The sequence below is a fragment of the Gekko japonicus genome, unplaced genomic scaffold (assembly GCF_001447785.1).
Source record: "Gekko japonicus isolate JY-2015 unplaced genomic scaffold, Gekko_japonicus_V1.1 scaffold43, whole genome shotgun sequence".
Taxonomy (NCBI): domain Eukaryota; kingdom Metazoa; phylum Chordata; class Lepidosauria; order Squamata; family Gekkonidae; genus Gekko; species Gekko japonicus.
Genome location: NW_015173123.1, coordinates 458050 through 475902, shown reverse-complemented (window position 1 = coordinate 475902; position 17853 = coordinate 458050). Strand labels below are relative to the sequence as shown.

The following is a 17853-nucleotide window of genomic DNA, read 5'->3' as shown; positions in this document are numbered from 1 at the left end:
GGTTCTGATTGATTCAGTTTTTTCTAATAATGATAAATGTTGTTTACTCCATTTATCCAATAAATCTTTTACTTCTGTGAAAAGCGGTGAATAATTAGAGTTATTTAAATCTTGTAAATCCAATGGAATTTGAATTCCCAGATAGCTCATAGTTTTTTTAACCCATTTAAAAGGGTATTCCAGTGTTATTCTATTTTGTAATTCTTGTATTAAAAATATGGGGAAAATTTCCGATTTTGTATAATTAATTTTAAATTCGGAGACTTTGCTAAAATTAATAATTTGGTTCATTAAATGCAGTAACGACGTGTCAGGGTTAGTAATATAAAAGACTGCATCATCTGCTTAAAGACGAAATTTATAAGTAGTGCCTTGGATCTGCATTCCAGAAATGTAAATATCATTATGGACAGCATGTGCTAAGGGTTCCAAAAAAATTGCGAAAAAATAGGAGAAAGGGGACAGTCCTGCCTAGTGCCTCTGATTAAATTTAGTGGGTCTGATCTATAAGAATTAGTTGTTATTTGGGCTATAGGGGTTTTATAGATGGCGTTAAACGAGTTCAAAAAATCTGGACCAAAATCTATATGTTGAAGAATTGCCAGCAAAAAGGGGATTTCAACCCTGTCAAATGCTTTTTCCACGTCAAGCGCTAATAACAGAGTTAATTTTATTTAATTTCCCATGATTGATAAGATTTAAAGTCTTCCTAATATTATCATTTATTGATCTATTGGGGATAAATACTGACTGGCCAGGGTGTATATAATTAGATATAATTGTATTTAAGTGGGAGGCCAAAACTGAAGAAAATAATTTAAAATCATAATTTAAAATTGAAATCGGATGGTAAGATGCTGTCTCTAATTTGTCTTTATTAGGTTTGTGTAACACTATGATTTTCGCTTCTGACTAAGATTTAGCGAAGATACTTTGCTACATTATTGTATTACAAGTTTCAACTAGTTCTGGTATTAATATTTCACTGAATTTTTTATAAAATTCACTGCCCGTAGCCTTATTTGGTTTAGCTTTATTTATAATTTTTTAAATTTCCTGTGGGGTAATCGGTTGATCTAAGAATTTCTTATGTTCTTCTGTTAATTTCACATTATAATTGATAGAACTTAAATATTGATTAATCATATCAGATTTTGTGTTTTCTGAACTATATAATTTTTGATAAAAAGTATAAAAATTGTGATTAATATCTTTTAAGTCAAGTCAGCCTCTATTGGCATAAATTATCAGTACCATTTATACATTTTAAGATTAATATCTTTCAATAACATTTGAATTATTCCTGATGGGGAACGAATGGCTGATATTAAGTTTATATTACTTTTTTGATTCACTAAATGTTTTAATATTGAAATATATCTAGGTGTTCTAGTGACATATTTCTGTTTAATAAAGAGGAGTTGTTTTTGTATAGTTGATGTTTCTAAAAGTTCTAACTTTTTTCTTTCCATATTTAATCGACGTAATGTTTTTTTTACTATCAAATTTATTATGTTTAATTTCCAGTTTCTTTATTTGGGATTGTAATTCATCAATGGTTTTTTTGTCTTTTTCTTTTGTAGGAAGATGCTAGTGACAGAAGTTTACCCCGTATTACAGCCTTAAAGGCGTCCCATACTATGTCTCTTGTTACTCCACATTGTGCATTTAACTTAAAGTATTCTGTTTTGGATTTTGCTATTTCCATGTTGTAAGATTCCTGTTGAAGTAAAAGTTTGTTAAGTGTCCATGTAGGAGCTTGACCGTCTACTGTTGTAGTTGTCAGTATGCAGTTTACCCAGGAATGGTCTGAGATTGTACGTGATCCAATTTCTGAAAATGAAATCTGGTTTAACAAAGATTTTGAAACTAATAAAAAAGCTATATGTGTATAGACATCATGAGCATGAGAGTAATATGTACATTGTCTATCTCCTGGATGTAATTCCCTCCAAACATAACTCAGTTAGAAATGTTCCAGTACCCGTGAGAGTTCAGTTACCTTACAATTTTTTTCTCGTCGTTGATTTCCTTTGTATGCTGTCATATTTGGAATCTATTATTGAATTTAAGTCACTACCGATTATGATTTGACCTGTACAAAAATCTGATAAGATTTGTAATGTTTCTTGAATAAACGATATCTGATTAAAATTGGGTGTGTATATAGATGCCAAAGTTACTGGGGAGCCGTCCAAAAGGCCATTTACAAAAACATAGCATCCATTGGGATCAGATTTTATTCGTTGACTTTGGAAAGGTGTGGATTTTGACACAAGGATTGCCACTCCTCGAGATTTTGATGTTCCTGACACTTGAAAACATTGGGTAAACCAGTTTGTTTTCAGAATTCTGGCTGTTGGTTTTTTTAAGTATGTTTCTTGAAGGTAAAGCACATTTGGTTTTTCCTTATTCATTAAGTTTGAGAATATATATATGTGGGACTAACCTTTTCTTGTCCGAAAAATAAACAAAAGGGAGAAAATAACAAAAAACCCTCTTTAGTCCTCTAATCACTTTACCTTATTCTACTCTACCCAAAAGTGGTGCAGGATACAATCCTACACACCTACCCACCCTTATGCCCCGAGTATAGCCAGTCTATCTCAGAGAGGCTGCTTTGTTATACTTTCCCTATCCCTATTTAACTTTTACGTTTTAACTAAATGCACCCCAATAAAGGGTTTGGGGTTACAGTTTCTTCTTTAATACAAGAAGAAAAAGGAGATAACAGTCTCCTTACCTATTAACCCTTTTACAAACAACTACAGGGGTAAATAAATGTATTTTAAAAACCAGGTGTCCCCCCCTCTCCAGTTTCTTTTTTGTTAGTATTAGGCATAATTTAGTAATAGTCTCAGTTTCAGTCTACACAACAAGTGGAATCAAATTTAAGGAGTGAGATATGCCCACGAGACGAGGGTGGGAGGTGAACAGCTGAGTTGTAAACTGGACCCCGTTTCACCACAGTAGGCAACCAAGCTTGGTTCAGACAAAGGAAGGAAACCCTTCACAGGGTGAGGAACTCATTGGGGCCAGTCCTGACTAGGGTTGCCAGCTCCAGGTAGGGATATTCCTGGAGATTTTCTGGTAGAGTCTATGGAAGCCAGGGTTTGGGCAGGGGAGAGGCCTCAGCTGAACAGAATGCCATACAACCTACTTTCCAAAGCAGTTATTTTCTCCGGGGGAGGGGGGAGAGATCTGTTGTCTGGTCTGCTAGATCCAGGTTCTTGCTGTAGAAGCTGAGTGGGTGATTTTGGACCAGTCACAGACTTTCAGCCTAACCTACCTCACAGGGTTGTTGTGCAAGTCAAAAGGGGGAGAGGAGAATGATGTAAGCTGCTTTGATCCCCATTGCAGAGGAAGACTACTTTCCCTCATGGGAAACCATTGTTGCCACTCTCCAGGTGAGGGCTGGAGATCACTCAGAATTACAACTGCTCTCCAGATGGCAGAAATAAGTTCCCCTGGAGAAAATGGTAGACTGTGTGTTTTTATACCCCCCCCCCAATGACTGCCAATGTGTCGTGGCAGTCAGGACTTTAGCGCACGGGAGAGGCTGCAGGTGGAGGGGGGAGATGCAAAGCTGAAGATTGAGGGGGGAATAAAGATGATTGGCTGGGAAGGAGATAAGGTTGCCAACTCCAGGTGGGAAATTCCTGGAGATCTGAGGGATAGAAACTGGAGAGGGTGAGGTTTGAGGAGGGGTGGGACCTCAGACACGTACAATGCCATAGACTCCACCCAACCAGCCATTCCCTCCTGGGGAACCACTGTTGCCAATCTCCAGGTGAGGGCTGAGATCACTCAGAATCACAACTGATCTCTGGGAGGGGGGAGGAGATGGAAAACTGAAATCAGAGGGGCAGATAATAGCAGGTTGATGTTTGGCTGGGAATGAGATAGGGTTGCCAACTACAGGTTGGGAAATTCCTGGGGATTTTTGGGGTGGAGCCTGGAGAGGGTGAAGTTTGAGGAGGGGAGGGACCTCGGACAGGTGCAATGCCATAGACTCCATCCTCCAAACCAGCCATTTTCTCCTGGGGAACTATTGTTGCCAATATCCAGGTGAGGGGTGGAGATCATTCAGAATTACAACTGATCTCCAGGAGGGAGGGCAGAAGTCAGCTGCAGTCAGAGGAGCAGATAACGGTAGGTTGATGGTTAGCTGGGAAGGAGATTGGGTTGCCAACTCCAGGTTGGGAAATTCCTGGGGATTTCTGGAGTGGAGCCTGGAGAGGGTGGGGTTTGAGGAGGTCACCACACCACATTTACGCTCTCTCCCAGAGCCTCTATCTAGAGCTCATTGTATTTATTTCCTCAACGGGCCTTATTCCTAGGCCTTATTCCTTGTGTGTGTGCGCATTACAAATGGACTCACATTCTAGCTTCATCTGAAGAAGTGAGTAGTGACTCATGAAAGCTCATCCCCTGCTATAAATTTTCTTAGTCTTTAAGGTGCTACTGGACTCTTGCTCTTTTCTACTGCTACAGACAGGCTAACACAGCTACCCATCTTGATCTATCTGCCTTCATTAAATTAACTTTATTGACCTGAATGCTGGAGTTTTCTTCAGCTTTGCTGGTGATTATTTTTTCCCAGTGAATCAAATGACCTGCCCACTGTGGCTGAACACAGAAGTGGTTGTGTTAATATGTGAACTTTTGCACCACTGCCCAGCTTTTGTTCCAGTTTGGATGTCATAGTTAGTATATGTAAAAGATAACATAGTTAGTATTGGTTTCATTGAACATGTCTTGGAGTTTCACCTTTTCTTCCTTAACTCTTCTGAGGAAGTCCTTGTTCTCTGCTTTGTACTTTGTGTAGAAATATACCTGCACAATTTTTTGGACTGCTGCATGGTTTGCAGTGCAAGATACAAACCTGTCAGTCTGTTACAGACTACTTTTACAGGAATACATAGCTGATGCTGTTTGAAATATGCTTTGCTGTGCAGTATCTACTAAACTTCTGAAGAGGCAAAATTTTAAAAGATTTAAAAGAAAAAAACAGCATAGCAACAGTATACTGTCCTCAAATGCATTTAATGCAACACTTTAGATATACTCTCTAGGTTCCTATTATGTTCTGCATGAGTCTTTTCTAGGATTATTTTAATCCAGTTTTAGTAGTGTTTATGTGATCTTAGTTTGCATTTTGGTTCTTTGTTTACTTTGCTGTTTGGAAGATTTTAATTGAATGTCAAAGTATAAATATTTGGCCTGATTCAGGAGCAAGTACAAAGAGGTTTGTAGGTCTGGACATACACACATCAGGTGCTGCATGTGACTACTGCAAGCCCTGATCACAGTGAATCAAGGTATATTTAGTCTCTCCTGTTCTCAAATCGAGAATCTGGTTTTAATTATGGCCCCTTTGGTTATGTCCCAGCTTTACCTTGGTCCGTCACTTGCAACTGTGAATGAACTGGGGGAATCAGCCTTTTGTGTTCTTTCATGAGAGCTTTGCAGAAAGGGGGCTGGTGGTGGCAGATGCTTGCTTTTTAAAAATCTGTTTCCCTGTCTTATTGAAGGGCTAATTGTTGTGACTGCTTAGCCACAGGTACTGCTAAACTTGGCATGGTTTAACTATTCCTATGAGTGCACTATACATTGAATCATTGACTGCTACTAAGAAAGAAGAGAAATCGCTGCTCCCAGATGCATGCTCTTTATCTCATGAGGGCAACTTGAACTTTGTACAGCAATAGACCATACTGACTTTCTTCAGCCTACATCTCTAAGGAAAAGTCTGTAGTTTCATATGGCTGGAAATGTGTTGATAACATGTACTTAAAGTTTGCGTGGGGGGTAGTACCTTTTCCCTGTGAATGACACTTCTTTGCCAGCTCATACTGTAGTCAAATTGGAGGGAGAATGTCCTTCTCCCAGCCTGCCCCTGTGGTAGTCAGTGGGTAGAAGCGTGGAATTTTTTCCTCCTTTGCTCTATAATGCTTATTCTCAGCGGTGGGAATGAATGAATGAATAATCCAGATTAAAGAGGTGTGATCCCATATGTGTCAGCTAGGAGAGGCAGTCCTGGCTTCTGTTCCATATTTTCATCAAAGTTACATACAGTTGATTTCAGAGTTTTCTGGAGGAAGGGTATGTGTAGCAATTACCTCTTTTGGCAGAAATAAAGTGAAATCCTGACAAGCTTTCCCAAGGTTGAAATTGAAACGTGAAATGATTTACCAGCTTTTTTTTTTCTAAAATGTTCACTTTTCTTACTTTCTAAAGTTAGGATCTCTTAATCATTTCTAGACTTTTATCTAGATTAGCATGAGCAGAGAATGAGATTTCCTTGTTCCAGTTCTGCAAAGCATATTTTGGATTCAGCACAATGAACAAAACAAATCATTTCTGGTTTGGTAATATATAATATTGACTGTATAATGAGGACCTCCATACATGATAAAGTGACAGATGTCTTGCTATTGTATCATAGTCTTATTGCCTGTTTCTTTAAATACGCTGCACAGAAAAATATATAACATGTACAAAATATTTGAAGAAGGACAGAAGGCAGAGGAAACCAAGCTACACATTGATTCTCCATTATTACCTTTTGTCTAACAATGTAATGTAGTAAAGTGCAAATTAAAACAAACAAAATCAAGTCCTCTCCCTCCCCCAATCCCTGTATTTCATTGTACTAGAAGAGACAATAAATGTGGCTTCTCAGTGGGCTAAATATAGAGCAGTAAGGGAGACATATATTGGCCAGTGCATCTTTTAATTTGGCAAAAACTAACTATAGGACACGTGTTCTCCGTTCCCTTTACACTGACAGCTACTGATGGGTCTAGGGCTCATCTCCCACACACTGCCATGCTGGCTCTCTAGTTTACAGTAATGCTAGACAACACCCTGCTTCTCCCTCTAGCACTAAAATTTGTGACCTTCCATCAGAAGGAAAGGGAGGAGGTCTCAGAACGTGGAGACCGCAGGCCCTTTCAGCAGTGTGAATGGCAACATAGTAAGTTCCAGTTGGTCAGCCGTTTTGGTCTGAAGCAGTAAAACAAATTTAGAGTCCAGTTACACCTTTAAGACCAACATGAAAGTTCATACCTTGAATAAACTTTTGCTGGTCTTAAAAGTGCCAGTAGACTTTAAATTTGTTTGGCAACGTAGTAATTTAGCCAACTGCTACAGCACCTTTTCTCATCTCACTGTTAGGAAAGTCTTCAAAAATATCTCACTGGGACTCTTCCCCCAATTCTTCCTAGAAACTGTTATCTTAGCCCCTTAGTTTTCTCCTACACATGAAACGAGGTACGGTCAATTGATCATGTTCTTCCAGGTACTCTTGTCCTTGTCTTTGCTCCAGGTGATGTTTACATTATAAACTCCTTGGGCAGAAATCTGGCTTGCTTGTATTTCTCTATAAAATGCCAAGCGATGCTACTAAATAGTGCTCGCATGTGCCAGGTTTCTTAGGCATTAGTAGTCTCAGATGTGCAAAATATCTGAAGCCACCTGTTGCCTACAAAAGCTGAATCTACTGTGAACTCAGATATCACAGTGCACTTTGTCCCTTGAGGACTGCACAAATTAACTTTACCTGCGTGTGTATAATATATAATAAAAAGTCTCCTCCCTCCCAAACCCTCAGACTCAAAAGACGTCATGATGATCTGCCAATGTAAAATGTCCAACAGCCCGATTTATGATGTAAAAATCGAGTGCTTAAAGCAGCCCTGTGAGCGCCCAATTCAGAGTCTGGCGCAGGAGGTCATTCTCACGTGAGGCAGTAGAAGGTGCTGTCTGAGCCGGCTGTTATCTTTACAGCCTGTAACTCATTAGCTCATGCAGATGGGGGTGACTGGCAGAAGAGCTCAAGCGAGGCAAGCCTTTTCATCAACAAAGAAAACAAGAGCATTCCTGTGTAACAGGCTTCAGCACTTACCTCTGTTTTCTGGTACTGCTTGTGCTGCACCAAAGCAGCTTGTACCCCAAGTTAAGAGCGAACAAACTTAACGTGGCGTGAAATTAGCGCACAAACCTTTCCCGTTCATTAGAGTTATATTGCTACCAGCTACAAGCGTGACTGATCTTTGTATGAATAATTACATGAAATGCTGCTTTGTGATTTGTTTTAACCTTAAACCATTGACAAACTACAGCCCACGGTATAATATTTGTGCTATTTGAGAAACAGTCTACTAAATAGTGGGGGGGGGGGGGGGGGGGGTTTACAGCAAGACTGAAACTTTTGAAAAGGCACCTTCTGAATGGGTGCAGATAATATTAATCAGTTTGATCTCACCGCCAAAATAGTTAGCATTTTATAATAGAATGTATAGACACATTTTTCAAGTTGAAATCATCCCAGAGAAATTAGCCAGAGATACTTTGCTTTTCTGTTTAGGGGAGTTTTCCATAGACTAGCCCTTATGCAGCTACTCCCCGTGCACTGGGGAGTGCACTCACTGTATGGAGATGGAATTTGGGGGTGGGAGAGGGAGCTATCCTTTCTTAGATTGGACAAAAAACTCACGTTCTTGAACTAATTCCCAAATACAAAATGCATATGAGCACACAGCTTTGGTTAGGAAGTAGATGTGTGAGTGATAACGTGACTTTTTGCTGATAAAAAAGATCATGTGGTGATGGCCTGAGAAAGGAACATAGATGCCATTGATTCTTCATTTGAATCATTTTCTCTGCTATTGGGAGAGGGTTATGCTAAAGGAAAATGTGAGGCAAGCAACATCGACTTGTGTTTCATTGGTTTGGCTTGTTTTTGTATTTCATCATTGTCATCAACATTTGTTACCATAGAAAGATCAGCTAACAGCAGTTAACCAGCACAATTTATGTACAAATATAAAATCAATATACAAGGGTTGGGTTTGAATTTTTCATTGTATTAGTCTACTTTTTGTCATGTGGTGCTTTTTCTTTATTGTTTATGCAATGTTTATGTATTTTTCAATAATTCACTTCCATTCGCACCACTCAATACACACTGTTCATGTGTATTTTTCAAGTTGATTTCCCAGTATAAAGAGTAATGCAGGAAGGGACCCAGTGTTCTGCCTCTGGGCAATAGTCACCTAATCCCATGCAGCGAGAGCTTTTTATGTGCTGTCAGGTCCCTTGGTACCATGCCACTATAAACTCAAGGCTAGATTATAGGTGGGGCTGCCCCTGGCAGCTGTTTGGAAACTTCTCCTGGTACAGAATTCTGCTGATAGGTCACTGCCAGGTTTATGCCAATATAATCAGATAGCACCTGTGCCTCAGCAGCTTCGTTAGTTACCCATTTCTTTCTGGGCACTATTTGGTAGTTGTTACCTTTAAAGCCTTTCTAATGTCTTAATGGGCTGCATGTCCAATGGGCTGCCTTTCCCCATATGAACCTTTGTGTCAGCTAAGGTCAGTCAGGTGTCTTACTTCTGATAGTTCCCTCCATTCAGCTACAGCCTGTTTTCAGTGGCTACGCCCACACTTTGAAAGAGCCCACCCGATATGGTGCAGAAAGCTCCTGCACTACCTTCCTTTTGTTAAAGTTGCAAGCAGAATTATTTTGACACACCTATAATATAAATGTTTCTGGCAGCTGGTAGCAATACTATTGCAGTTTTAACTTGATGTATTAATTCAGGTATTTAACTGTGTTTTTAATAGTTTGTTTCTGCTTTTTAAGCCACGTTGGGCATTGTGGAAAGCTGGGATGTATTTTTTAAAAAAAATATATAAGAAACCACATGCAGTGCATCATATCAAAATATGCACTGAGCAACTTTTTTGCAGTGTTTGCATACAACATTAATCTTTCTAGCTGGTTAATATTAAAAAGTAATGCACTGTAGCAGTTTAATATTGCAAAGGCTTTTAATGAGAAAGGTGGCCTACCAGAAACAGATTAATTAAATGGCAGCACCTGATTACATTCTCCTCTCCTTATTAAGCCTTGTACAACAGAAGCAAGCATTTTTAGTAGTGCATGGCCCACTTGTGGGGTAGGTCAGGCTATGTCTAAATAAATAAATAAATAAATGGGAACCTGAACCATTCACTGATCTCACAATGGAACAGCATACTGTGCAGTGTTCATAATACACTTGGAGTGCAGTTGGAATTTTTGTATTTGTATTGTACTTTTCAACCAAAGATGGGTTCCCAAGGCAACAAATGGAAGTTAATATCTTATACAAGTACCAGTCATAAAACATGACTTGCGTAGGCTATTCTCAGCTAAGTCTGGCCACAAGGGTTGCATTCACCGGGTTGCTGCCCCACCCTTCCCTGTCTCAGGATTGCCAGCTAATTTACAAAAAGTGTACTTTATATCCAGGATCTGTCTGGGGCCACCAGAGAGAAGCGATCGGGATGAAACTGGGCATCCCTCCAGCTGTCTGCATCTGGCTGCTGCCAACCCCTACCCCCAGAATTGACCGTTCCTATACAGAAAGTGTACTTAAATGTACAGGATCTTAATATTCAGCATCAGAGAGAACAGAGCAAGAAGGCACTGGGCATTCCTCCAGCAGTAAGACCCCCTCGCCCTTGCATTTCAGTTGCCGTCAATGGGGCCTTCAGAGGGAGGGCCAGCTGAGAATCCCTTCCCCAGGGTCCATTTTTGTTGTTGTCATCTTGATTCCTGTTAGCTTCCTTTGGAGCCAAATCTTGGCTAAAAAGCATTGTAAAAATATAATGAATTATGGCAAAAATAGCTCCAGGGTTTTTGCTTCCTTGATGTGCTCCTTTGAGCCATCCAAACCTACCCAGCTAATGTTTTAATTGATTCTTTGTGATAGGAGTAGAGACTGGTTTAAAAGTAAGCTTGGCACTTAATTTGTTGTTGTTTCTTCCTCCTTCAGGTCGGTGACAGATCCACGAGATGGAAAGAGAGTTGCACTCAAAAAGATGCCCAACGTCTTCCAAAATCTGGTCTCTTGCAAAAGGGTCTTCCGTGAATTGAAGATGTTGTGTTTTTTTAAGCATGACAATGTAAGTGGCTTGTGGCTTGTGGCTTGTTGATGGGGTCTCCCCAGCATTAGTCTAACTCTCATAATTACTGTGTCTCCCTGCCACCCTTTAGTAAGCAGTGTAAGTCTAATATATTCTTTGGCCTTTATGAAGATTCCACAAGGAACTTGCCTCTGTGGAAACTCAGTTTAATTGGTTAGTGCCAAACAGGATAGTTAGACTGGTGCTGATGCATCCCTGGCTTCCTGTGAACTGTGGTTGAAAAATCAAAACCCTGGGAAAGCATCTCCTGTTAACTTAGGTCAAGTAACTTTGTTAACTGTGGCGAAGGCTAGCAAGGGTTTGAATCAGCAGTGTGAGGTTGTGGGAAGGACCTCACATTCATCTTCCATCTACTGTGCAGGCCCACATTGGGACTGCGTTTGTGCAGGCCAGCTGCGGACATTTTATTTTCTAGCTTAAAGCTAAAAAAAATGGAGCATTCTGCCCCTTAGGACCAGCGCATGCTTGGGATTTCCCAATGAGAGTGTCACGTGTCCTCGGGTGGGCGCCCCCTTTCCCTCAGTTCCTTTTTCGCCACTGTGAGAATAAGTCACATTTTCTAGTGCTCCACACCTTCTTCTATTTTTGATTGTCAGGAAAATTTTCTATCCTAATTTTTGTTTCTCGACTAGTCCTCTTGAAATCTGTGGAATTCCAACTTCTTAGTTCCTCTTCCTCAATCTTTCCATGCCTGTAGTCTCTCCTCTATGGCGACTAAGGCACTCTTTAAGAAGTGTTTGCTTTGTGGCACAAAAATGCCTTACACCGATGAACACTGTGTGATCTGCCTCAGTGAGACCCATAGGGTGACAGCTTTCGAAGTGTGTCAGTGTTTCATGTCTAAGGTGAGGTCCGACAGAGCCTTGTAGTTGAAGGCAGTTCTTTGGGAACAGGCTCTGTCTTCTCCCCTCCTGACAAAACTGACCACTAGCTCAATGGCGATGTCCCCTGCCCGGCTCCTCCTAGTTCCGACCTTGGGCTCTCGTTCAAAACCACCGTCAATTTGGTTGGTTCTGGCTGCACCAACTTCGAGGTCGATGTCCACTCCACAGAAAAGAGTAGTGTCTGCAGACTCTGAGACTGAAAAGGCCCGAGCAGCATCACCCGCACTGGTACCAGCTAAAAAATCCCGGTCGCTTTCTGAACTGCCGATTAAGAAGCACAAAAAATCTGAATGCAAGAGTTCTTTGGTTCCAACACCAAAGTCCGTGCCATCCAACCATCAGTCGACAAAGGCTCCAGAGTGAACTACTGAAATCACTTGCCCTCAGACTCCATTACCACATTTGGCATCCTTCAAGAGTTCCTAGTCTGATCTGGAAGGTGACCCAGATATTATTCGAAGGAGAAACTTTACCTGTTGAGACTGGTTCTCCCGTGGTTTGGCAGCCTGTGATCCATGAACACCTCTCTTATCTTATGTCTCTGAGATACTTAAGCAGATGGGAAAAGCTGCATGCAGAGCTGTGAGCAACCCCCCCTCCCCCATGGGAGCTCATGGAGGATAGACCCGGAATGGGCCCATTCCAAGGACCCTCTGGTGGAATCGAGAACAAAGCCTCTGTCAGCTCAAGATACAGTGCTGAGAGTGTGTCTAGCCCGTCACTGGACAATACTGTGGGGGACCCCAATCTGGTTTCCCTGAATGAGGATTTGCGATTGCACAGTGAGCAGATTCTCAGAATGGCGAAGGCACTGTAGACTGATGTGGCCACGTTGAATAACTGGCCCCAAGGACAAAATTTTGAGTAGATTATATTCTGAAACACCACAGTTGCATTCCTGATTTTAGAAGGGCTCTCTGACCTCACTGTTCCCATTTGGGAAAAGCCAGCCTGGGCCCAGGCTACCCCCAGGAAAATAGAAAACTTATATCGAATTAAACTGGAGGCTGCTGTATACCTCTCCAACCATCCCCTGCCCTCATCTGTCATCATCGAAGATGTCCAGGCACACTATAGACTGGGGCAACATACCTCCCCTGCTCATAGAGAAAGCCGGAGGCTCGACATGTTGGGTAGAAATTTTTTACTTTTCCGCTGCCTTAAACTTTCGGATCCCAAATTATCAAACCATAATGGGGGAGGGGTACCATATGCTGCTGGGAAAACTTGTCTAAGTACTTGGACCAGTTACCAGATGACTCCAGAAACCTTGCAAAGTGGATTCAATCGGAGGTAGTGAGGCTCTCCAAGCAGGAGATCAATGCAAGCAAGCATGCAGCTGATTCCTCAGCGAGAACCATCGATTGTCCTCAGATGCCACTCATGGCTCAGAAATACGGCTCTCCCAGTTGACACTTGGGCAAGAGTCGAGGATTCAAGAAAACAACTTTGATTATCTTTGTGGTCTCTGTGCCTAACCTTGATTCGGAGAATGTTCTAGAGCTAACCTCTTTTTTGGTGGGTTTTCTCCCTGCTCTGGGGAGCAGTCATCCATTGTGCATGCCTGGAGCTGAGGAGAAAGCCACCTCCTGCTCAGTTCCTTTTTGACTGCCTCGCAGTTCACACCTCATCTCCTTTGCTTGTTTTCAGCTGAGTATTTCTTAGTTTTCTTTCCTTTTCCTCTCACTTTGGTTCTGTTTCTTTTTCATTTCTGCCTCCTATTTATTACAAAAAATCTTTATCTCAACTTTTCCTTTTCCATTCCTTGCCCCCCCCTTCCTGGTCAGGAACGTTTTTGCATAGGTCGCACTCTATTCTTTAAGAAGCGCCACCACTGCTGTTCCAAACTGCCCTGCAACGATGGCTACAATCTGTGTCTCGTCTGTTTAGGGGAAGAGCATCAGATGGACGCCTGTCATCACTGCACTAAATTAATGAGGAAGGCTTGAAAAAACTGGGTTACTCAATTGCAGACACCACCTCCCTCGTCACTGAAGAGAGATTCCATTGTCTCTGGTGACTTGACTAAATTGATCGTGAAGAAGGTTTGTACAGACAAATCCTTAAAGCGGTCGTTGAGATCCGCCCACTCGATCTCAAAATCAAAGAAATTGAGACAGGATGCGGCCTCAATTTTGCCAATGGTGGACCCCCTGATCATACTGGGACTTTCCACCTCAACTCTCATCACCCGGATGGTCAACCATGCCATTCCTTTGGCATCTTCTGCCATTTCTGCATCCGCCATCCAGGCGGCTAATTCCTCTCTGGCGACTGAGCAACTCCCTCCTGCAAAGCAAAAAATCTAAGTGTCCTCTTGATCTCCATTGATCCACCCTCTTCACCACATTCTGTGGGCTGTAGACATTCTTGGTTGATATTGAGAGACTCCTGTCATTCGCATTGTACCATGGGTCTACTCCATCAGGGTTCTAGAAGCCCAACCTATCGAGGGCAAGTGGCCTCTCCACCTCTCCATTACTGTGGGAGCCATCAACGTCATTACTCATCGAGCTCTAGGTCTTCTTTGAGACATTATTCTTACTCCAGGTCATCTTACCATTCTTATCGTGACTACCACCCTTGATGCCACTCTTATCCATGCTTGCCTAGCTATGACTGTGCTTGTTCATCTCATCAATCCTTGCACTACTGTGGTCAATCCCCATTCTATCCACCGGAGCTGTATCGACCTCGATCCACCCACAGGACTTGGCCTCAAAACTTTTCAGCGATAGTGGCATCTCACCTTACCAACATCAATGCCTCTCAACTAGTGCCGTTGGCTTTGGCTTCACCTCCGGTCTCAAACCGACTCTCCTCCGATCATTCGTCCGGCCATATCAATGCTTCGGCCTCCACTCTTCCCGTACACAGGTCCTCTGTCCATCATCCTTGGAACCATCTGTTGTGGGCTCCAACCATTTAAATTCTGATGGGGAGGACCCTATGCTTACCATCACCGACACTGATGTGGTCTGTCACGATTCCCTCTCTGTTACAGAGGGCTCCAAAGCCTACCTGGCTAAGGCACTTCAGATTCATGGGGCAACTGATACACCAAAGATCACGAACATTGTTCATAAACTTGTATAAGCAGATCTTCCTCTGTCCACTATCCTTTCCCTGCTCCCGGTTCACTTAGAAACCCTCAAGGAAGCATGGGAACGGCCAGCATCCGTTTCTCCGGTATCCAAAAGTTATGATGCACTCTATAAAATCCAAGAATCGCTGGTCAAATTCCTCTTCATGCATCTTACTCCGAACTACATGATTATCCATTCGTCTACCAAATCTAAACAGACCAGACACCCCTCGAGATTGTGAAGGTTGGAACGTGGATTCTCTAGCCAGGAAGCTTTATTCACTCTACTCCATGGTCGCTAGGATCCACAATTATCTTTCTTATATGGCTGCTTATAATTATAATTTGGCTACTACAGTATAATCCCTCCTTGCCAAATTGCCTGGTGAGTCTAGTCCAGGGATGGCCAAACTTGCTTCATGTAAGAGCCATATAGACAAAATGTCAGATGCTCGAGAGCCACAAAGCGACCTGAAAATGACATCACAGGAAGGAGTGGAGTTTTGGTGCAGGATGTGATGTCATCAGAAGGGGTGGAGCTTAGGAAGTGCTGTCACCTGACCTTTGACTGGGAAATGACCTCACAGGATATGACATCACAAAGTGATATCACATCCTTGTTAGGTTTCAGTGAAATGTAAGACATAGATTAACCTAGGAAAGAATAACAGAAACTGTGCGCCTAACTTGTCCTAATCCACAGAAACACAGCAGATTTCAAAATATTCAGTGCTTTTCCATAATAACCGTCTAACTCTTTTTGTAATTTGTGGAATTGAAAAAATCTGTTAATAACAAACTGTGGCCCTTCTCACTGGGGTTTTGATAGTTTCACAGAATCGTCAAATCAGAACCAGAGTGTTCCTGATCCTATTATGTATAGATTTTTCTCCTCACAAGACCAGTTCTCTGGCCAGCCAACAGAGCCATTGCTTGGAGTGGCACAAGAGGGTGCTGATACACTGCAGGGTTTGGCTGGCTCCCAGGCATCAGTGGGACAGGAGGAGACTGGTATGCCCTCTTAGGCCTGTGCTGCCATCAGCCAGGCCCAGCTGAGTCCCTGCTCTGGGCTTGGACCCAGCTGGCAATGGCATGGATCCAGGAAGAGATGGGTGTCCCTTATTTGGGGTGACAAAATATCTTGGACCCTCCTTTCTCCCCATTTCCTGGCACCTTCCCATTGTGTGTTCAGTTACAAGCATACATAGTCTTGATGAGTGACAGATTGCAAGTTCCTGTGTTTTTACAAATAGCAAGCCAGACGGTAACACAAGCCTAAAAAGGAAAGCACTCAACAAAATTTCTAGCACAATAAAATCAGACTATGAACCATGAGAGGTGCATGCAACACACACATATACTCATGAATTTTTCTTGAGATTTCTCTTTCAGAAGTTCTGGAACCTCTCACTAACTCTCTCACGATATTTAAAAAGCAGCTTACTTTTTAAAAGGTATGTAATGGTAATGGTTCTCTTGCTCGAAAGCCAGTCGAATCCGACTCTAGGGTTGCGGTGCTCATCTCCGTTTCAAAGCCGAAGAGCCAGCGCTGTCCGAAGACATTTCCATGGTCATGTGGCCGGCATGACTAGACGCCAAGGCGCACGGAACGTTGTTACCTTCCCACCGAAGTGGTACCTATTTATCTACTTGCAATTTCTTGCTTTCGAACTGCTAGGTTGGCAGGAGCTGGAACTAGAGACGGGAGCTCACTCCGTCATGCGGCACCCGGGTCTCGAACTGCTGAACTACTGACCTTCCACAGCCTGCAGCTCAGCGTCTTAACCACTTTCTGATATTTTCAGCTTCACTTTGATGGGACTTGGTATCATTGCAGTGAACTGAATGAGATGCCAAGTTAAAGCATAGAATTCTTAGATTCTTTAATTCTGGTCAGAATGATATGCAAGCAAGTTATTTCATTGTTTGGACCACTAGCCATGGCAAGAAGCAACTTTTTGTGTGTGTGTTTTTTTAATATGTGTGTGCATGTTTGTGTGCACCTGGAAGTCATGGTGAACTCTGGTGACTGACCCCTCCTGGGGGCCTGGAGGATATTCAGAGAGGTGGCTGAATAAAGCCTGCCCTTGTCCTCCCGACGGCTGGTATTTCAAGGAGGTCTCCCATCCAAGTACTTGCCACAGTCGACCCTGCTTAGCTTCCAAGATCTGGGCTTGCCTGGGCTATCCAGGTCAGGGCACAAGATAGCAACATTTTGACAATGGTGTATTGTATTCCAGAGGCTCTCTGAGCAATGCGATGATGATTGCCATGGGTGACTGGAATCTCCAAGGTACAGTTTGCACAAGGCATTTTAATGTCATTGTATCCCCAAAACTGAGGGCCTCCTGGTTAAAGGCATGGCTACACTTCCTTCCCTTTACACAGCCCATTCTCTTGTAGCATGTCATTCTTTAATCAAAGCTTTCTCCTTTTCCATTCTGATCCTCCCCCTCACTTCAGCCCCTTCCTCACACCCCTACACACATCCCCCTCCACATCTCCAAACTTGTGAGGGTTTTCTGAATGGAAGCCCCCCCCCATGCGGCCCCCCCCCCCCCCGAAACAAGTCCCCGCCACCCACACTGGAATGGCCAGGCCACCTGCGGCCTGCCTAGGCCGGTTGGGGAAACGCTCCCTGGCAGGCCACGGCTGTCCCAGGTGCCCTTGAGCTCCACCCCCCCACTCCAAAAGGACCCCTGCCACCCACCACACCAGAGCAGCTAGGCCTCCCAGAGCCTGCCGAGGCCTGCTGGGGAAAAGCTCTCCAGCCAGCTTGGACAGGCTGCAGGGCAACCTGGTTGCTCTCGCCCCGCCCATCCCCGAAACGATTTCCTTTCACCCACCCCCAGCCTGGAGCAGCCTGTCTGCTTCACGGCCTGCTGAGGCCGGCCGAGGAAAAGC

At 42.9% G+C, this 17853-nt stretch overlaps 1 protein-coding gene across 2 annotated transcripts in view; it reads left to right on the top strand.

The window, feature by feature from the left end:
* The window catches only part of NLK (nemo-like kinase), a 202154-nt gene that overhangs the window by 87852 nt on the left and 96449 nt on the right, over window positions 1-17853 (top strand). For both annotated transcript variants that reach the window (XM_015421940.1, XM_015421942.1), the window contains exon 2: window positions 10830-10959. In XM_015421940.1, the coding sequence (XP_015277426.1) occupies window positions 10830-10959 (130 nt within the window). The remainder of the gene's footprint in view (window positions 1-10829; window positions 10960-17853) is intronic.